Source organism: Helicoverpa armigera, chromosome 28, assembly GCF_030705265.1.
Source record: "Helicoverpa armigera isolate CAAS_96S chromosome 28, ASM3070526v1, whole genome shotgun sequence".
In the NCBI taxonomy this organism is placed as follows: domain Eukaryota; kingdom Metazoa; phylum Arthropoda; class Insecta; order Lepidoptera; family Noctuidae; genus Helicoverpa; species Helicoverpa armigera.
Window position 1 is genome coordinate 2,612,079 of NC_087147.1, and position 22,038 is coordinate 2,634,116.

A 22,038-nucleotide genomic window follows, 5' to 3' on the forward strand; every position below is an offset into this window, starting at 1 on the left:
ACTTGTTTTGGACTAATTGCTGGCAGAAAGTTCGTCGGTGTTTTGAAATGTTTTTGAAGGAATTTTCAGAAAACTGATAATGCAGTTTTAATTAATAATTAATGTACCTTTTTGTTAGATAAAACATTTTTGAAAAACTATGCGTATTTGATAAAATTTTCACCTGCTCTAAATGGGCTATACTGATGATTGATGGCAATGTTAAGAGTTTCGGTATTTTAGTGTAAAGCGTTCTTCTGTTTAGATATTACACCTACGTGTTTTAAAATATCGCTTTTTCATAATTAAACACTATTTAGAGGAGTATCAGTACATTGGGCTGCGACAAAACCAATTTAAAGTAAGCAGTGCCGATCACAACTCGTCTCCTTTCAGACTTTAACATTTTTAAAAATCTTGAAACGATCAAATTGGTTTGCCATCAATCATCAGTATAGCCCATTTAGAGCAGGTGAAAATTTTATCAAATACGCATAGTTTTTCAAAAATGTTTTATCTAACAAAAAGGTACATTAATTATTAATTAAAACTGCATTATCAGTTTTCTGAAAATTCCTTCAAAAACATTTCAAAACACCGACGAACTTTCTGCCAGCAATTAGTCCAAAACAAGTTTTAACCAATTTCTTAGCAATTGTACAAACTTCAAATTTAGAATACACTCTCACGCATGCTTGGCTAACCCTTTTGATGCTAGAAACATACTACAATCATTAAAACCCTTTGAAATACACGTAAAGTCCTTAAAACTAAGATTTCGCATAGGTGCCCGCTTTTTTTGCAAAAGAGTGTATTTCCAAAATAATTATTAAAATTATTGAAATAGATGCTAACGAGTTACCATACATTAGTAAGGTCAAGCAAGTACTGTCCCAAAAGTAGCTGAACAACATAAGCGTCAAAAGTAGATTAACACACGGCAACATTAAAAATACACTTTGTTAACCTAATTTTGTATTTACTGCTGTTTAGTGACTTTTGATACAATGATGTTCAGCGACATTTGGATTGATGGTGTACAGCGACTTTAGGAATACTAGTGCACAGATACTTTTGAAATATTCGTGTTTAACGACTTTTGTAAGTTTCTGGTGTACAGTCCATTTTGTTTCCTAGTTGCGACTATAACTTATGGCATTTTATTGTGAACAGGTGTTTTGTCATGTTGATTCTGTTCATCGACTTTTGGCGCTGACTGTACCTCTCTTTTTGTTTTGAAAGTGAGAAAAATAAGCCTTATGTTAAGTTATCATCATCAGTGTTTTTATTAACCCAGCACAACCCTCTTCTCATACAGAGAAAGATAGATCGATAGATATATACTTTATTAGGAATAAGCGTTAATCACACAAAAATATAATTTCGCAGAGTACAACCTCTGGCTGCGTCCATACTACGGGCGGCTGGTGTCTCCGGAGCCCGACGCCTTCACCACCGAGCCGCCCGCCAACCAGTGGAGCAAGATCATCGTGCCCGGAGACTCTAGTGAAGGTAATATTATACTGGATTTTTCACCCGTCTGCTCTGAATACTACTTCATGTACCTGGATAAAGTGCTATGATAAAAGCCACAAAGAAATATTTTTCAATTCGGATCGGACCCGTATTTCCTGAAATTATCAAACTTTAACTCTTCAGCTTTATGATTTTAGTATAGATTTTTTTTTTAAATAACATGGTTTCCCCACTACGCATTTGTTTTCTTACCCATGTGCAGTAGTGTTTCGTTTTATTTACATTTTGAATCACTAGCCAAGTTCACCAAATAAAGCTACAGGTGGGAGTTGTAGTAAATTCATTATTCCCGAACTTGAGTCTACACTATCGTGCTCCCGCTAACACTTGACCAAGATACCCGGCGATATCTAGCGCAGGTTCATATATGTACTTACGTTAATTAATTACTAGCTGTATTTACCTCGGTTTCATCCGCGTCTCGTGGGAAACTGCCTGTATCCGTATAAAATAGTAACTCGGCCTAAAATATTTTTCAAACTAGTTGTTTCAAATAAACAAATAATCCGTATTTTTTTCAGGCCCAATCCACAGCGCCATCTACACAGTGAGAGGATTAACACCATCCACAGTGTATGAAGCTATCGTTACGTCTAGAAATAGGTAAGAATCGCTTAAACAAGTTCAGAGTAAACACATAATAAAATAACAAGAACAGAATCATTAAATTTTCTTACTAGTTCTGATTTGACTAATTCTGAAGATAGATAAAATATTTTTTCCATATGTGATGGCTTGGCTCAGGCACTTCCGTGCCCCCAGTCTATCGTCCTTCTTCAATTTTTTTTTATTCTTTGTGTTTCAGATTTGGCTGGAGTAAACCTTCATCTATTTTACATTTTGCCACCGAGCCTGGAGGTGAGATCATCTTCATTATTCGTTTGTAAATTGCCAAACATTAAAAATACAGGCGGCTAGACCGAATGTCGGTCACGAGTCTTTTCTCTCTAAAAAGATCAGCCAACTACGCAGGACATATTATAGTGCACAAGCATTTGCTTGGACACAGGTGCACTCACTATTCCTTCACTCTCATAGCCCGATGGGACGGCAATCCGACAATGCTAAACATTACACAACATCTTAAAACCTATTTATTTTTGTTTCCCAGCCGGTAGGACGAAGCCTTCCACAGCAGACTACTCAGAAATAACTCCAATATTAGTAGAAACGGAACCGGAAGCGTACAACATAACACAAGCGCAGATTTTCGAACGACTCAACGAACTGTCAAGCGGAGCGCGGGAAACTATGTGTGCGTCCGCCATCTTAGTTTCATGTTGTATTTTGTTAATATTTAGCTGATTTGTAAGAAATAAATCGTCATAGTTAAGTAATTTTGTAAATTAAAATGTGACAAAATAAAAAGAAGTAGGCTTGCGGAAAATTACCCTCCCTTTTTACCCGTCTGCGATGAGCGATGCAGGATGCTTATTTTTTAAAAGAAAATAATTTGTATTCAAATTCTAGACTCTATGAAATCACCGTGATAAGTTTGTGATTCTGTCTAATTTTATGAAGTGGCAACATTTATCAGTAAAAGACAAAAACTTTTTTTTTAACGACGTCAAAAATCATCAAATGACTTCCTCCTGCTGTGGGTTGAGACGGTGTGGGGGTGTCAGACTCCTACTGACTAAAAACCGTCGTGTTGCACCGTAGGCCTTTTATGCAAGGGTCGCGGTAACTCTTTCGAACAATCCCATAGCCAAAAGGCAAAAACTAAGTTTATAATTTGCTGCATTCATTGAATGATTTTTTTAATGACATAATGTGTAAGCAAAATATTTATATATGTAAAAGAAATAAGTATATAGCTACTATTAAGTTAATTAAGTCCTTTGAGAATTATAATATTTATTTTAACTAGTAACATTTAGAAATAGTTTCATAACTTCGAAAGTGTTGTAAATGTAAAAATATTTTATAAGACGAATTAATTTAGTATAGCAGTTTTCTTGCCAGAAAGTGCACGAAATGGGATTATTTCAAGGAACTAATGTTTTCTATCTCACAAAGTTCCTTTCTATTGATGTACATAATAAATATATTTTTGAACATTTGTTTATTTTCTTATCTAGTTAATGGTGTGTGAACTGGAGAGAAATAAGTAACAACTCATGTTATGTACGATTATTTATTTCATATTTTTCAATACATTTATCATCATTTTTAAACAACCATATCAGGCTGTGCTTATGCACAAGCCTTCTTTTACACATAACTTTGGTTTTTAATCAAATTTGATACCAATACGCTTAGAGACACTAAACACAGATACTTCATTTAATAATTATTCTTAAAATTTACTACAGTAAATATTTGTTAAGTCTCTTCATATTAACTAAATTATCGATCGATTTCTATCGACCAATATGATGTTTTATTTACGTTAAAAAACAGTTAAAATACATTATTTTTATTATAATTAAACATTGAATACATTTACTTATTTTGATACAATATTAAATTTTTCACTTGTACGGAGTAACAAATTTTTACGAAAAAGGTTCAGGCGTTTTGCTGTGAAGAGGTGAAACACTAGAAACTCCAGTATTACTTCTAAACCTGACTTTACTTATATTTATTTAAACAATTCGATCCTGACTTATATTCGCGCCTGCGATCCAAAGATCGCAAACACAAATAGAAATATAAAATCTTTTGTAATTTTCATAAGTGAGCCCTCTTATCTTACAAAAACTTAGAAGATTTTATATTTATAATTCGTTATTAAATATTGCTTTGCCAAAATGTGTTTTTGAATTTGATTTGAGTGCGACACCTCATAAACAGGTAACCAGAACCATTTTCGCGAATATTTTCTTATTTATAAATATACAAAAACATTTTGGTCATTTTATTTTTTCGAATTCAACTAACAAAAATAGAATGTGAATGATTTTGGAAAAAATACTGATCCATAGACTAGACAACATTAGTTTTGTACGGTGAAAAAATGTGTTTGTATGTTTGTGTGAGTTTATAAAAAACTTTTTTTTTTACTTAAAAACTATATTGTAAACGTACATAATTATTTGAAACATTGATATTATATTTAATTTCAACCAACGGATTAATGTCAACTATACTTTAACACTAATAATAAATATGACGTTTTGTTTCAATGACATTACGAATATTAAAATTTACAATACACATTAATTTTTAGGTAATAATAATTATAGAAAAAATTACAACTTTGAAATAAAAATGCCACTGTCTAGGTAACAATACTACCCGTATTTTCAAATAATTCTAATTAAAAAGAATGCGTAATCTATAGTACAAATATTTTAAAAAATCTAGCCTAAATTTAAATAATTTAATGACAAGAAATTATAGATTTAAATACGAAACATTTCGAATTTGAACTGAAACTAATGTTTGTGTTATTTAAACTTAGGCTAGACAAGTAAAGAAGCGTTAAAATGTTAAATATATAACAATGAATGGGATATGTTAACATTTTGTATATCATATACTTTGTTATGATTACATCAAAGAATAGAAATAGCATATTATTCTCGACATAACAACTCATCGCGAATTAACAAATCCGACCATTTTAATAACAACTTTTAAAAATCAAATTTAAGTCATGGAAGACAGAAATTGTAAAGAAACAGATCTTTTAAAAAACATACATATTTATGGCACAATATAACGATTTAATATACTAGTGCTGGGTGTAGAAATAAATGTAAAAAAGCGAATTGTAGCCCAACACGTTATATCGAGACCATGGCGAATTGATAAGCCAATTCGTGCGAATATTTCGCTAAACACCGAATAAGTCCTTACAGTGGCAACACCATACACAGCAACACTATAAACTTGACACTGGGTATAAAAAAGCGAAAAGAAAAACGTTGCCACCCCAAAAAATGTTTCATGTGGTAACCACATTGTCACTTCACGTTCAGTGTTGCTATCATAGAAAAATGTCTTGCAACACTGGCCTCACTGGCTTTTACCACTCCTTGCTTCACAAAAAAAAGATTTAATACTATAGAGGTTTAACATGTGTTTCAGATCTAAAAATACGTACATCTATTGGAAATAAATCACTTGTTTTTTTTTTATTTATGCATGATTTTCTTGTGTGCATTTTTATTAATAACACTTATTGCTTAAAATGGATGCTATTGGCCAAAATGGCGCTCTCTATCAAAATACCGCGAAATATTATCGAAGTTTCACTATTTGAATGTAAGCGGGTAACCGTTATTTCAAACGTTATGCGTTTCTATAACGGTTTTTAAAACGGTTCGATGTGATTGTTTTAAACTTATGTTTTTATTTTATCTGATGCATTTATATCATGATAGTTCCTTTTCTCTTTCAAAACGATCTCATCTTGGCGGAAATATTATGTTCATGCGGATTTTCAAATTCTTCAAAAAATCTTCGTTCTTAACAAAACATCAATGTTTTATTTGACTTTCAAGTCATTCCTTTGACAAATAATCCACATGATCCACCAATCTTTCTTTCTTTCTTAGAAGTGAAATTTCACTCTTTCTCCGATCGTTTCAATCTTCATATTCCCATCTATCATTGGTGAAATCGTGTCCAATTCAAGGTGTTCATATTATATTCTGCAGTACACTGCGTGCCGAACGCCCAACCACTTTGTAGTTGTTAATACACCTGCGTTTTTATGCAATCCATTGTAATGCATTTTTATTGTGTGATGCTCTTTTTGATGTTGTTACAAGATGCTGCTTTGGTAACCCAATGCTCAAGGTGTTTGCAGATCGAGAAGTTGTGAGTTCCATCTCCATCCATAATTGTGATAAGTTTTGTTCAAGATAACATTTATGATTTTCTTTTCAACATTTATTTTTATCTTACCGCATATTGTTTGTTCATCAACATTTTTATCATTTCTATACCAATCTTTATTTGACTTGACAAGTATTCATTCATAACGTTACAGCTGACAATATTTGTAGATATTCATATTTATATAATTTCTTTTTTCAAGGTGTTGACAATTTTTGTGTTAACATTTACACAATTTATCCTTTTCATGCATCATAATGTTATCAAGATGTTGAAAGTCAGTATCACTTCATAGCTCAAGATGCGATTTCAATATGTAATTGAAAGTATGTTGTACAAGGTCACATTTACAAAATGTCTTACTTTTCGAGCATCATATTACGAAGATAGAGCATCACTCCTTAAGATGTTAAAACCATCACAATTATTACTTGGTAAGTTCACCAGCATAATGCAAATGTGTCTTTTTAGAGCATCGCACTTCTCAAGATGTTAAGAGCATCACAATGTAAGAAGCATCACTTGTTAATACCATCAGCATAACGCAGATGTGTACATTTTACTCTTCTAGATGTTAAGAGCATCACAACTAGTTACAATTATCTTGCTGACGATGTCCTCAGCAGTGTGTTCGTCGTGGCTGGCGTGTGGCGGGCAGGCGCTAGGCGGGCGCGGGCGCGTGCTCGCCGCCGGCGAGGCGCGCGGCGCGGGCGGCGCGGTGCACGCAGCGCAGCGGCGCGTAGCAGCACAGGCACGGCACCAGCAGAGATAGTAGTGATACGCCTACCCAACTGCGGGAGACGGAGGAATATAATAATGATATGTACATTAGTACAAGTTTAGTAGAATAACTTGAGGCCCTGTCGAATCCACGCGAATCGATCATAAAGTTAAGCAACACTTGGCGGGATCGGTCCTTGGCTAGGTGACCATCTGGGTAGTCAAAACCATCTGGCTATTGGATTGCCCAGATAGCTGGGTTGAGGAAGTCAAATAGGTAGTCGCTCCTTGTAAAACACTGAGACTGAACGCATCCAGTTAGACTGAAAGCCGACCCCAACACAGTTAGGAACATTCTAAGCAAGTGACAATGATGATTTCTGACACTTACGCAAATATTAGACATGTAAAAAAACTACTTTTACGGATTTTATCGCGGTTAAATTACCACGTTAAATGATGATTATGACTTTAAGGTAGCGTTACATAATTGTATACAAGATACATACCGTTTAGTGCAGGCATCATCAGGCGGTGCACAAGCACAGGGATGCATGGCGAAGTCCCCCTCCGCGTCCGACATGCAGTGGTACAGCATACACTGAAACATTACATGTTGATGGTGAATATTATTGATCGCGTAGCTTAGGAAATTAAGTGAGCTATATCTATACTAATATATAGCAAGCACGACTACAATGACTGAAGTCTCGGGCTCGATTTCCGGGTTGGGCCGAAATCGCTTTTTGGGTTTTAGAAACTTTCACAAAGCAGTCTGGAAGGTGGTGATTGATTTATCCTTGCATCGGAGAGCACGTAAATATCGGTCCTCCCCCTTATCGTTCCGGTCGTTTCGGATTCCCGTCCCATCGGGCTATGTGAGCCTGCATACTGTGTTTGCGCAAATGCTTCCGCACTATGCTCTCACATGCTGATGGCTGTGGACCATTTCTCGAGGAAGACCATAGGCTACTATTTGTTCAGGTTCATGCAGTTCATGGGAACAGCATGTGTGGCATCCCGTGGGGTATGCGGATGAAACCGCTGGCAGAAGCTAGTGTTGGTGCTAGTGTTGGAAGTTACCTGAGCACACTTGATGCAGGAGACGCAGTCGATGCAGGAGCGGAAGCAGTCGGGCGCGAACTCGCACGCGCCCGCGCGGTTCGCGCTCTCCAGGTACCACTCGTGACAGTGTCTGTGGTAACAATTAAAATGAAAAATATAATAAAAAATAATTGTTTTGTTCGTTTGTAACTTAAAGACTATACAAACATTTTCTACAGAATGTAACTTACAGACATCAGTCCAAAATAAAGAATCGGGCCATTTCAAATTATGCCAAGATACATGTTCGATACTCAGATACTTATTTTTCGTAGAACAAAAATAAGAACACACTGCAATGCACACATCCCACAAAATCTCGAAAAGAAAATCCCAGTCAGATAGTTCGAAAGAAATTAGCCCTATAACACTTAATTTAATTTATTTTATAATATTGACCATACACCAACATAATATTTGCCCTTATTCCTACCACAGTTTTCATACTGACAGAGAAAAGTGATCATGAAATTATAATCAAATTCCCCACGTGACATGGGGTTTATGTATGCAGGCCGATCACATAGGGCCAGACTTCTCAAGTTGCCCGTAACATCTACAATGACAATTTATTTGTCCAAATAGATAAATAATTAAAGATAGACGTACCTGCACTTGATCCTAGCCTGAAACGTCTCGGTGGGCTTCTTGTCGGGCAGCGGCGGCGGAGCACTGCTGTATCCGCCTTTCTTTATAGACCCTGCAAGAGTATACGAGATGATATTAGTTATATTAGTCTGAACATTGAACTTCTTCATTCTATGAGTTCCATGCAGCCCATTTATTTATTTTTATCATAAAATAGGACAAATATGTACTGCTTTTTTATTTAAGACAAATACCTGGAGATGCTTAGTGAAGTTTACATACATGCATATCAGAAGAGATTTGTATAGCTTGTAAGTTGTATTTTATGGGTTACAAGATTTTCAATATTTTTGGTGACAATGGTAATTCTGTAGATAGATTTCAGGTTATATTTTTTTATACTAGTTTGTAAGATAATTATAAAACAGTCTGTTTTTGATGATTTTCCACCATGTTATTAATGAAGAAATACGAATATTATGAAACTAGTATAAATTATTATTTTTCTTACCGGAGTCCCGCTTGAGCAGCGGCGGCTTGGTGTTGGGGGACGACTTCTCCGAGCTGATGACGCCCGCGCCCACCGCCGGGTATGTGTACTCGTGCACCTGCAGAAACAAATGTTATTTATTAGAAAAATCTGTCAGAGTTTGATTTAGAAGGGGGCTCGGGGTGGCCCGATGGGAGCGCGGGCGGGACGCAGACGAGTATTTTTAATCTCTAAACAACTTCGCGCTCGCTATGCTAGCGCTTTCTCTTAATAGAACAACAATCTTTGATTTAATTGAATTGACGATTTTCTTACAAAAAAACTACCATCGGTCGACTGTTTAGTCTACAGTGTGTACTGTAGAGGTTAAATACTCGATTGAGTACATAGTTTTTATTCAATATTTTTGCGGTCAGAATAGGTTTTATATTGAAGTTGTCACTTCTAACATCGAGCCAATATACAAAAGTTTAAAGTTCCCAAGGACTTTTTATTAAAATGTACCCGAGATCCCGATCCCTAACGCACTACGCGCTACAGTACTTTTAGTGTGACCATTCAAGAAGCTATAAAATATAATAACTTACTGCAGACAGATGTACGTAGGGACAGCGATCAGGATCCGAGTCTTCCACGTGAAGCTTATCGTCGTACTGCGCTTCGTACTGCTTCAACGAGTCTGAAACATAACAACATGTTACGTTAATATTAAGTCTATACATAATCTACATTAAGGGGTATTACAAGGTTATTTGGGTTTAGTTTTACATACTGGTCAGATATAAACCTGAGAGCGGATGTCGGGGCAGCGTGATGGCGGACAGTATGGGTGTCTGGGTGATGTCGTCGGGATGTGTACCTGAGAGCGGATGTCGGGGCAGCGTGATGGCGGACAGTATGGGTGTCTGGGTGATGTCGTCGGGATGTGTACCTGAGAGCGGATGTCGGGGCAGCGTGATGGCGGACAGTATGGGTGTCTGGGTGATGTCGTCGGGATGTGTACCTGAGAGCGGATGTCGGGGCAGCGTGATGGCGGACAGTATGGGTGTCTGGGTGATGTCGTCGGGATGTGTACCTGAGAGCGGATGTCGGGGCAGCGTGATGGCGGACAGTATGGGTGTCTGGGTGATGTCGTCGGGATGTGTACCTGAGAGCGGATGTCGGGGCAGCGTGATGGCGGACAGTATGGGTGTCTGGGTGATGTCGTCGGGAGGACGGCGCCTCGCACGGGACGCTGTCGAGTTCTCCGAGCTCGAGCGGGACTCCGACGGCAGGTTCAGACACTGGAAATGAGGAAAATAAAGAAATTATTTTAAATATAGGGAGTATTAATTGGCAAGTCTTGGTGATCAAATGGGTAAAGGCCTCTACAGAACGAGTGTGCAGGCTCGACTCGATTTCAGGCAAGTATACCTTGTGTGCTTTATAAGGTCATCAGATGATGATGATATAGAGTAGCAACAAATGCCCAAATTTACAGAATTTAAACTCTTAAACTCTTCTCTTCTATTACCTAATTAACAACGTGATTTTAACTAACAATGATAATCACAACGCATAAACTATCTAAACGCTATTCAATGGTATCGATTAAATACAATTTGTCACCAAAGTTTTCAACCACCTACATCCCTGCTTATCCTCCAAATACCGAAAATAACCTACGTATATAAATATTATAATAACAGCTTACCTCGAATATATTATGTTCTTCGTCGTCGTCTTTCGGTGCTGGGTTGTGTTTTTTGTACGCGTGAAGTGATGGCCACGCCCCGCCCAAACCTTTAAATATTAATATATTCTATTGTATTATTATCACACTATCACTAATATTATGAAGGAGAAAGTGAGTGTGTATCCATATATGTGTAGGTTAGAATTTTGATGAATCTTGGCAGTAAGTAAATAGGCAACATAGTTCCGTCCGGGTGCGCAATACAAACATTTCAAGAAAATATTTTTGGTACTCTATTAAAAGCTCATTTAGAATATGAATTTGAATGTACAAATAATACTTAATTTTTTATTTTCAACTATTACGACAGTTAAAAATGCACCAAATGTCTACTATAAAATTAAAACAGTTGGTATCTAGCGCAGGTTTTGCCCTAAAAAACAATTACAGCTCCTGGAATAGGAAAAATCTCATGTTATCTTACAACTCACCGTGTAGGAATCCAGTATACGGTAGATGAGGCAAAAGAAAGCACATTAGATAAATTAGTTCCTCATTATATAGTACACACAGCGGTATATAGCTAGTACAATAGGCATTAGGCTATAAGAATATTAAAATTAAAAATAATATTTTTGTATAAAACCAATGAAAGTTTTATGAAGCGAAATCGAATCGCAATATATTTAGAATAATTAGAAAAAATAATCACATATGAAACAATGCTTTAAATAAAATTAAGAATACGTACCAAGTTACAAAAATAGCAATCATTTCATGACCGAAAAAATAAACTTTATAGACAGCCTTCATACATAACCCTATGTTTTAACAATGAAGAAACTACATTAAAACTTAAAGACTAATATTACAAGCACAACTGTACATAAGGGCCACGCCCTAAATCTATGTTCGAATAATTAAATAAAATGACGTTGAAATTGCAAGCACATACATATTATTTATAATAATACATGGACCAGCACAGCCAAAGCTAATACGTAAGCTAAATAATCATTCTTCAGAATATTTCAGACCTGCTTTTACACTCACTAGAAAGTTGAAAGTATTTTGTATGGAGAGTATGTATGTAATTTTTCTATAAAAAGTTCATAATATTCAGTGTATTCTCGCGCCCTTTAGTTTTTTTAGTGCGTATGTTTCACTTAATTATAGGAATTGTGTGAAATATATACCAGAGACTATAAAAAAATATTACTTCCACATTATGTATGTAAGCTACACTAGACCTAATAAGCATACCCATAGACCCAAAAATCATGGCAAAAAATACTAATTCCCTTCTAAAATTAATTATTACATGAAAGTAAAAAACGTTTATTGAAAGTAGACTACTTTTTAGCACTTTTTCACGTCAAAATTACAGCACCCCCAAAAAGTTCTGCTTTCACCACTTCCTAGTGTTATGGCATCTCTTAAAATACCCCAACAACCTGTTCTGAAGAATGACCACCTCCACACAAAAGCTTACCGTCTAACAACTCTTCGATAGCCGTTCTGACGCCCTTGTCGAACGCCCTGGCATCAGCCGCCGTCTGAAAGGTCAGACCGAAGCGCTTCTCGTCCGTCACCCAGTGGTGGAAAGTCGGCATCACCTTGTTGTACTGGAAATCTTTCTTTATCGTGCATTCTAGAACCACCTGGAACGGCAGAAAAGGTGGATTTGTAGTTTGGTATGCAATGATGAAGAGTTTGTTTGAAGAAAATGTGGAATTTAATCAGAATTCAGAAGGTTGGAATAGGTATGGTGAATGAAAAGAGTGATTAGTCCCCCTTTTAAATAACCCCTAAAATAAAGGGCAGGTAGGTATTTGTTCTTTTTTCACACAATGAAAGATACAACACGTTTGAATTTTGTGTCAAGTATGTCACTTTTCGGTTAATTTTTACTTGAACGTGACGTCACAAGTTCCTTACTTACCCACCAAGCCCTTAATTTGTTACAATTTCTTAGTAATTTTTATGCTTTGTTAACATTTTAAAATAAGTGTCCAATATTACTAATTAGAAAAGACGGACTAATTAAAATCTCCATTTGTTCTCCTACTGCCCTTATCCCAGTTTTATTTGGGGTCGGCGCAGCATGTTTTCTTCTTCCATACTCTTCTATCTGCCGTCATCTCACAAGTAAAGCCTTCACGCCTATTATGTTAAAATGTTAATAGTGCGGTATGTTACCATATTATCGCTGATTCGCTTCCCGTGTATGAAGTACTCGTGTGTAGGTGCGGTAGCCGATGATGAAGTCGTGTCGCCATTGCTGTCACCCCCAGCTGGAAATACATTTTAGCTATTAATAGCTAAAGTCAAAGATTTTTATTTCATATAGACCTATTACAGGTGCTTGAGAAACGTCAAGCTAGTTGCGCGGTTACAAAGAGTGGGTCTTATGGAGAAGAACCGGCAAGAAACTCCACTAATACTAATATTCAAAAGGTGAAGGAACTGTTCGTTTAAACGTGCTGATCTCAGAAATTGATTTTTGTGTTAAGTAGTCCATTTATCGAGGAAGTAATTCCACGATAATGGTGATAATCAATAGTCAAGTCGACAGACAGCTTTTCATAATGAAAAAAAAAAAAAATACACTTTACAGGAGATTTAACTTTATGTAGCTAATTTGATATATTTATTGCATTAGTTAGTCATTGTCTACAATTTTAATAACATACACACATCAGTCATTGACTACAATTTTAGTCACATACCTAATTAACTTCTTAAAATTAATGTTTTGTTTTTTTCCTGTTAATTCAAAGACAAGCCATATTCTACCGCCACGGCTTAATTAATGAAACCACAATGACTGAATGACATACCCTTGAAATTATATTTATTACATTATGCATCATAGTTACATAAAGCTGAGTACTCACTTATCAGTGTAGCACGTAACGTATCAGATACGGCATCATCCTGCAGGTGGGAGCCGCCTTTGTGTTCGCAGTGAAACTCACTGCGAGCTTCCAGCGCTCCACGCGCGAGCGGCTCGCAGCGGGCTCGTGCCTACGTACTCACTTGATACCGTATCTGATACGTTACGTGCTACACTGCTAAGTGAGTACCCAGCTTAAAAAATACAAACCATGTAAGGGTACTAATTTAAATATTTGATGTACCTACATACATAGTTATTGAACAATGGATGTTAAGATCCTCATTCATTATAATGATTCATATGTTGATTGGCGCTTACTTTTAATGTACAGTGACAAAAAAAGATTTTTTGGACAACTGGTACCGCCCTCTATGTTATTAATACGTACATTTAATTTAACCTCCGATTTATTTAGTAGATTATTTGGGAATCGTATTCAGTTTTGTCATTACCACAAAGAAACTAAGTATGTATGTAGATAATTTTTTTTTTGTAGATGAAATCTCTATTTTCCGTGTGTCAAAATGTACTTGTGGGCAATATAGAATAATACTAACTTTTAAGTGAGGGACTAAATAATCATTTGCCTTATTCAGCTGTTTTGAAAGTTGCCCAATCCTTATATTCTAACATCCTGTACACCTACCTACTTAGTGTTTAGCAATACCTAACTTTCGAATGCATTAATAATGTTTTATATAAGGAAGAGGTCACACCCACATGATTGTAACATTTATAAGTTGTTTTTATATTAAGTTTATAACAACAAGTTTGATGTTGATTAAACTCTCGATATTTAGATTTTTTTCACATTATATTTGCCAAAAAAAATGAGTGCATTTATGTATAATATTTATTAATACTCATTATATTAATAGTTAAAATCAGCTGATTAGCTATAAGTGTTTTATGCTATGGTTATTCGTGAAAACCTGTAATTGGCTTTTTGTCTTTTTATGCATGAGCTATTCTTTTTTTGTATAGCTGTTTCCTAAAATAAATAATGTGTATCTCTGTATTTACAAATAAAAAGTTTAATAAGCTCTGCTTTGTTTGGGACTATTATAGATGACACGGTATCAATTGTGTGAGGAATCTATCTATATTAGAAAGAAGATGAGTTTTTTAGTTTCAACGCGACAGTCTCAGGAACTTCACGACCGATTAGAAAAAGGAGTTTCCTGAGGGTACTACATAATAAACGTAGCAACAAAAAGCTGTAGATCCTGTAAAACCAAGCTTCCTCCAACTTACCTGAAGACCTATGGGCGCGGGCTCGCTTCCCCACCATAACATCAGCAAGCCCGCCGCCCCCGAGCGCCACCCAGCCGCCCGTGCCCTCGTCGCGACACATCACCTGCGCTCGCACCCGCACCAAATAGGCACTGTGGGATAATGGAGCTTGTAGTAGAGGTGATAGGGTACATATTGTAAGTGCTTGCCCTGTTCTTTCAATTCTAAACCTATGAAAAATGGTTCATTATCATCATCGTGTCAGCCATTGCTCCACATAGGTTGTATGGTCCTTTCTTAATGGTGTAACTTTAATCGTAAATCAATCAGTATGCACTTGGAGATTCTATACACAACTTGTATGTGAAAAGTGGAAAACCAGAAATGCCATTCAAAGTGTTTTAATGTTTATCTGCCTAGCCTTTTCCTATGTAAAGGCCGGGTTCCAATTTAACCGAATGCAGCTGATTACCAGCTTAATCCCAGGTAAATTGCATTTGACGATTTTTGTCGTTTCTGAATAGTTCTTTTGTAACGTACCTAATTATTTACGTCATGGCGGGTATAACTAAATATGCCTAAAAATAGCATATACTTACATAACTTATTGTGTACAACCATAGGATTAGCCTGATTACGTATGTTTCGCAGCAGTATGACAACTAAGAGAGGTATTACAATCATTTACCATCGAATTCGATTGCACTATAACATCGATTTACATTATAAACTGACCAATGTAACTTTTCTACAATAAGTTATATGTATGTACTTTCGAAGTATATCTTGGACATCAACGACTGAGTAAAGATGAAGGAAAACCTCTTGTGAAAACCTGGACTTTAAACACCTAAATCAATCACCCATCTGGTCTTGAGCACGCGTGGTGATTAAGGCTCATTCCTTCTATTTACGAGAAGAGGCCTGTGCCATGCAGTGGGACAATAAAAAGCCTGATGCTGTTGAATTTAGTGAGAATTAGGTGACAATCTCCGGTAAGTTAAGCAACTTTTGTCGCTATGAGTCAAATGAAGGAAATGGGCTATTACGGAGCTCAGTGGGCGTGTCATAAAACCGGCCACTAGTTAGACATTGATGCATCCGCAATGCTATTGAAGAACGCAGTTTATTTTACTGTTTTTTTGCTGCGTTATTATTCTAACGGTCTTTTTACGATAGGAAATTACCACATGTTTCATTAAACTGTGACTCCAGTGCCTAAGAGGGCTTGTAAAGCTGGCGTCCATGAATGCTGCTACTCAGTAGCAGTCGTTGTTACAATTCCACGTCAGAGGCCGTCAGGTGGATTTGAGAAAACTCTGACACTAAATAATAACATCGAATCATATTGGGCCCTTATCTCTTTTCACTTCAATTTCTAGGATAAAGGCAAGTGGTCGCCTTTAAACGCAGCCACCGTTTACTTATGATTTTGACAAAGACAAAAGAAGCATGAATGAAGCTTTATCAAATCCAACTTTACCCAAATCCCTTCAGCCGTTTACCATAAAAGCCTGACAAACCGACACAGTTACTTTTGAATAAATAACGTCACTTACTATAGGATATGTTGTATCCCCTAAGTATCGATCTAGGAGGGTTTAACGTGCTCTCTGGAGCAGGGAGAGGCTACAAGGGGTCTGATGTGCAAGTTACACCTCACTGCATCCAACATGTACGCGGTTTCTATAGACTATAGAGGCTCTTCTACTATTAAAATGGGGTAATACGTAATACTATTATTATAAGGCGTTTTACAAAGTTTTTTCAGATGCCCAGCCATTAGATGAGAAAAACAGGGGACTTAGCACGGACGGTGTAGATAGGTAGATGGGTCGAAAGCGGTAGACCAATTCATACCTAAAACCCACCATGTTCCTTCGTAGGCCTTTTATGTACCAGCGCCACGGTAACTCTTTCGAACAATCCCTCAGCAGGGCTGAGGTAGCACTTATGAGTTTACGCCTACGAAAACAATGTGTATGTACAATGTATGTATGTACGATGTGTGAATGTACATTGTACATTTACCTACAAACACAAGTATGGCTTTTTTAACGACGTCAAAAATCATCAAATGACCCCTCCCGCTGTGGGTTAGCAGCGGTGAGGGAGTGTCAGACTCTCACTGACTGAAAACCATCGTGTTCTGAAGGAGGCCTTTTATGTACCAGGGCCGCGGTAACTCTTTCGAACAATCCCGCAGCCCCGGCAGGAATATGGCTCAAAAGCGTTTTCGATCTATTTTTTATAGTTGTTAGTGTTATACAAACAGTGGTAATGCTAGGTACTTTCTACTGTACATCTGAACTCATCACCTTTGCAAGACATACACATAAGATGGGAAAGACAGCTGTCTTAAGTGACCAATCGATTTTGATGCAGAAATAGCCAGTCTAGACTGCAGTCGTCAAAAATGCACTATAATATGCAGTAGCCATTTTGAATAAAGGCCTGCAAAAGACCTGCGTAACAGGCGTTCGTTTGGGAGGCATTGATAATGATCGGTTGATCACCAGCCTAGCCTTTTCTAACTATGTATGATGAAGTCGGCTTTAATTTTAAACGATGCAGCTACATTGGTCAGTATCTTACATAGCCCGACTGCCAGTCTGAAAGACTTGAGGAAACTCGGTTGCCTGAGCAACCTGATACCTCTTAATAGGACTGATCGTACTTTCTGGCTGAGTACCTGTAACATCTGTTAAATGTATACAGGAGCCGGGAACCTTAAAAAGTTTTCCGAACCCATCCACGGACCAACCGCGCTATGTGTTGCTTAACCTTCGATCGGCCTGTACGTTATGCCCGGGTGATCACAATGTGTTTAGGGTAAATAAATTTGATCTAATGCGAAATCATGTATACGTGATTCACATCACATTGTGATAGGAAGGAAAACGCATGAAGTTATGTCAGGTACAAGATATTTAAAATAACTATAATCAACAGCAAATAGGTTCGAATCAGGAAAGTCAGATGTAAATATGTCTAATCAATTTTGTGTTTAGGTTTTGTTAATATTATCGTTAAGTCAAATATCGAAACGAAATAAAATAAAAGTTATGAAACTTAGATACTTAAGTATTGTCTTATGATTATGCTTACTTACTTATATGTTAAGAAAATAAACATGAATCTTGTATTGAATTGGGAACAGGGCAGGAGGAAGATTATTTTTGCAATGTTGGTTAAATATGAAAGTTACAAGTTTAAACTGTTTTCATTACAAAAAAGGCCATATAATTACTGAGAATATTTTGAACTTAACACACTAGTGCTCAACTGCATTCGGTTAGACTGGAAGCCTACTCCAACATAGTTGAGAAAAGGCTGTCCAGCTGATGAAGTCACCAAAATGACTTTAACTTTATCCAAGTATTGGCATCCTCTTAAATTGGAATCCAACCCAAACATATAGTTGAAAAAGTTGAAAAAGGCTAGGCAGATGAATGTGGATGACTACAACAAAAGCTGAGCTTCAGTCTATGAAACACAGTATTAGAACCTTATTTCATAGACAAAAGCTGTTGAGTATTTATGAACCTCTGAATTCATCATCATCACCTGCCTTTTCGTCGTCCCACTGTTGGGCACAGTTATTCTTTATTATATTATTTCAGTTATGCTTTATTATAAGAGAAATATGTGTTGTTATAAAACACTATAACAAGAAAAACATCTCTAATAGTTATTATATAAAAAACGACATTATTCTTGTACTTTATATTGGCATTTTTTTGTGTTCAATGTACTGTATATTATGTATTTGGATGTCTATTACTGATTATATGGGCAAACTGAAAGCTTGGGGCCTTCATTGACAGTCAACTAGAGGTCATGTTTTTTTTTTTAATGACATGTTTTTGAAAATTCAACTAAGTGTTTATTACAGCACATAGACTAATATAATTTATTTTTAAGTACTATACATATGTCTAGTATCTTGTTCATGTCTGAACTTAGATGATTACAGTAAGCAGTAGGTACTTATTGAAAGTTTTGATAGTAAAACATGTTTAGTACAATCAAATTGTATTATCATATTGATTATTGAATAAGATGTGATAATAAATGATAAGCATCTGTAAGTTGTCTATGTACTTGAAAGTCATACATTGTTATTCTGAAAGCTTGAAGATATAGCTTGATTAAAGAATTGTATGCAATTAATTTCAATTGGTTAATTATAGTTAAGCTCATCTTGTATGGGACAATTTTAATAGGCAGTTAGATGAAGGAACTACTTTTAAAAAATTGTTCATCTAATAATCTTGTCCAAAGAATTAAATTAGCTAATTATCAAAATAAGCAGATGTTACTTAAATTGCGACAAATACATAAAACCTCTATGTTTAATTATTATTTTTGACATAAGTCACACTGGCCATTCAATCAAGGAGTTTTGATTTGCGCGAAAAATACGCGAGCGATTCATATCGAGCGATAAGTGAAACAATTCATTGAGCAATACAGCTTGCTTGAATTGAAGTAGCTTCAAATGACCCCGAAAGGAGTTACCTACTTTAATTGTGAATGAACGACAACTCCATTGATTATAGCTAGCTACACAGCACACAGGGTTGACTTAAGGGCGGCGGTCGCCACTAACATGTATGCATTTTATCCTCAACTTTAGCTTCTAAAACCCATCCTAAACGCTTATACACCCCTCCGAGAGGGCACAGAGCTTTCTAAAACACCATAAATCACATCGCACATTCCATGAGCTATGGAAAATGGCCGGGGTAGAGCCCTACCTAGCCAGAACAGGGCGAAGCACGAATCACAAAAACTGAGTTACAGATACACCACTTACTTTTCAGATGCCTCGGTCATGATTCGACACGTCGAATATCCTAATTTCTACTCGCCACTTCACAGATTTCACCATTTTTATGACATAAATACATCAGATTCACTTACGAGCCGTTCTTATTTCGGCCCTTTGTTGGGCCTCAGTGCGCTTGCGTCAATAACAGTCCGGGCGGGTTATTCAATGAACGCGGCGTGTTCGCGCGACAGGTGGCGTGTCAGTCGCGCACAACTTTGCTGTCAAGCCTCGCGATTGGTCCGTTGGATGCTCTATCGCTTTTCCACCAATGACGTACGTTGACACTCTAAATCCACCAGTCACACCCCCTTCAGGGCGAAGAAAAATTAATGGCGGGCTTTTTAAAATATAAGGCTGCCGGTAGCAATTTTTTTTGAGTGCTGCCCTGATCCTCTGGGGTTTGGAAATGGATGGTAATTTTATGAAAATATCACTGAAACACGCACAAAAAACACAAATTACACAATATTCTCGTCGAAAATCGCGATATTAGCGGCTCGCGAGCGGAGAGCGGAAGTAGGTCACGGCGGCCTCGAGGGTTCGACTGTTACTGAATGAAGCGAGGCTCGCAATGGGCCCATCCCCGTTCATGCACCGACCCATTGAAAAATAAATAGGTCAAATCATTGCAACGTGGCCTACATGCAGGTTGCCTGCACCATTCATAGGCGGCGCTTGCATACGGGCCCCCAACTTCTATTTATAGCTGCTCTATATTTGGGCAGGTCATTCGCAGCAAACGTAAATGCAGCCTCCGTAAAGTAGGTTACCTGATTTTCTTTGTTAATAGCCAGTGCAGTGACGTAGTTCGCGTTTGTCGTGACGTCAGCACGGATTTTTAATTGGCCTGTTAAATTATTATTTTAAATTTTTTTTTGAGGACTTATTTTTTTATTTTGAGTTTGACTTTAATAATATTTTAAATAGACTTAAAAATTTTAATATTAATAATTTTGCCTGAGAAAAGAATCTTTGACTTTTGTATGAGTATATAAAAAAAAGAAAAAAATATAATAAAATAAAAATTCTAGACTTAAATAGTTATTCTCGACTAGACTATTCTTCTTAAAATAATGTTTTTATTTTTCTAATATTTAAATTATTTAAATTATTATTAAATTATTATTAACCCAACCACTTGCCACTTCTTAACGGTAAGGAAGTACAAAAACTACTAAGCTACTTCTTAGTGATGTTACTTACATCAAAACTAATTAAATTAACAATAATTGGATTTATTTTTGAAGCCAATTTACCGAAAAAAATTACGTAAGGTAACCCATATAAATTGTATTAGCCATATATGCAAAATATTAACTTGCTGGGTTGCAAAAAATTTTTTTTTTTTTGCCAATTTAAGTTTTTTTTTTAGTTGACCTAAATCGAGCTAAGCCGGTAGTAGGACAAGCTTGAATGACGTAGTGGTTTCCAAACAGTTTGGTCGACTGTTGACTCGACTGGTTAGATTTATCAATGGCTTGCACCAATGTTGGGAAATCGAGTCGACCGCATGAAGAACAAAGGAAACCCGTTATACTAAATACTGTTTTTTAAATTGGCTCAAAAGTTAAGAGAAGTACACAAAGCTAGTTATAAAAAACAATAGATACTTTTATATTTGGAATGTAAGAAAAAAATGAAGGTATAGTCGTTTGTTTCCGCCCTTATTTGAGAATCTTGACCCAAAATCTTCATACGCGGAACTTTGAACTGAGACGCGTTTTAAAAGATGCATTTTCAGTTTTAACTTTTAGTTCTAACGACAATATCAGTTAGTTTCTGATGATTATGACCAAGTAAAACAACATGAGTCGGTAGGTAGTTCGTAATTTACGTAACTTAGGTAGGTACCTATCTGTTAAAGTTAATTTAAGTAATCACGAAAATGATTTTCTCCTGCATTATTTTTTCATTTGGGTTAGTTCTGATGAAAGTACCTGTCTGTTGGTATCAAGAATATTTTTATGCTCCTAGGAATAAAATAAGAAACACGGTTAAGTTCCCATCTACCCAAAAATAAGCTTAAGTTTTCTGAGCGCGAGGTCGGGAGTTCGATCCTCATATTTTGCAGAATGACGTAATCTCGTCAAACTAGCAACTTCTTAATTGTTTGTAACTAACTGCAATAAAATTAATAAAGTAAATAATTGTAAACGACGGTATTTAAAACGAAATAACATGATTTATTATTC

At 36.3% G+C, this 22,038-nt stretch overlaps 2 protein-coding genes across 5 annotated transcripts in view; one reads left to right on the forward strand and one right to left on the reverse strand.

Annotated features, from left to right (window-relative positions):
- Window positions 1–5,087, forward strand: part of LOC110381185 (neurotrimin) — a 28,872-nt gene extending 23,785 nt beyond the window's left edge. For all 3 annotated transcript variants that reach the window (XM_064042303.1, XM_064042302.1, XM_064042304.1), the window contains 4 exons: window positions 1,369–1,491; window positions 2,037–2,118; window positions 2,321–2,373; window positions 2,627–5,087. In XM_064042303.1, the coding sequence (XP_063898373.1) occupies window positions 1,369–1,491; window positions 2,037–2,118; window positions 2,321–2,373; window positions 2,627–2,820 (452 nt within the window). In that variant the 3' untranslated portion in view covers window positions 2,821–5,087. The remainder of the gene's footprint in view (window positions 1–1,368; window positions 1,492–2,036; window positions 2,119–2,320; window positions 2,374–2,626) is intronic.
- A 915-nt stretch (window positions 5,088–6,002) lies between these two features.
- Spred (Sprouty-related protein with EVH-1 domain) lies at window positions 6,003–20,025 on the reverse strand. 2 transcript variants are annotated; one of them, XM_064042306.1, is made up of 12 exons: window positions 19,832–20,025; window positions 15,034–15,164; window positions 13,080–13,174; window positions 12,373–12,541; window positions 10,899–10,936; window positions 10,353–10,488; window positions 9,793–9,884; window positions 9,227–9,323; window positions 8,737–8,827; window positions 8,107–8,218; window positions 7,533–7,624; window positions 6,003–7,094 (listed from the first exon to the last, which is right to left on the reverse strand). In XM_064042306.1, the coding sequence occupies exons 1-12, from the start codon at window positions 19,849–19,851 to the stop codon at window positions 6,965–6,967; spliced, it is 1,203 nt and encodes a 400-aa protein (XP_063898376.1). In that variant the 5' UTR covers window positions 19,852–20,025; the 3' UTR covers window positions 6,003–6,964. The 2 variants fall into 2 exon arrangements, with proteins under 2 accessions (XP_063898376.1, XP_063898375.1); XM_064042305.1 differs by having other exon boundaries at window positions 10,899–10,987; window positions 19,832–20,022.
- Window positions 20,026–22,038: the final 2,013 nt, after the last annotated feature.

Bases quoted from the DNA above. Each gene is read 5' to 3' on its own strand.
- Spred (XM_064042305.1), bottom strand. From the start codon at position 19,851: ATGACCGAGGCATCTGAAAA. The intron at 10,489-10,898 runs GTAAGCTGTTAT...CCTCATTTCCAG, and splicing joins AAGAACATAATATATTCGAG to TGTCTGAACCTGCCGTCGGA. The intron at 7,095-7,532 runs GTATGTATCTTG...CGTCTCCCGCAG, and splicing joins GATGATGCCTGCACTAAACG to TTGGGTAGGCGTATCACTAC.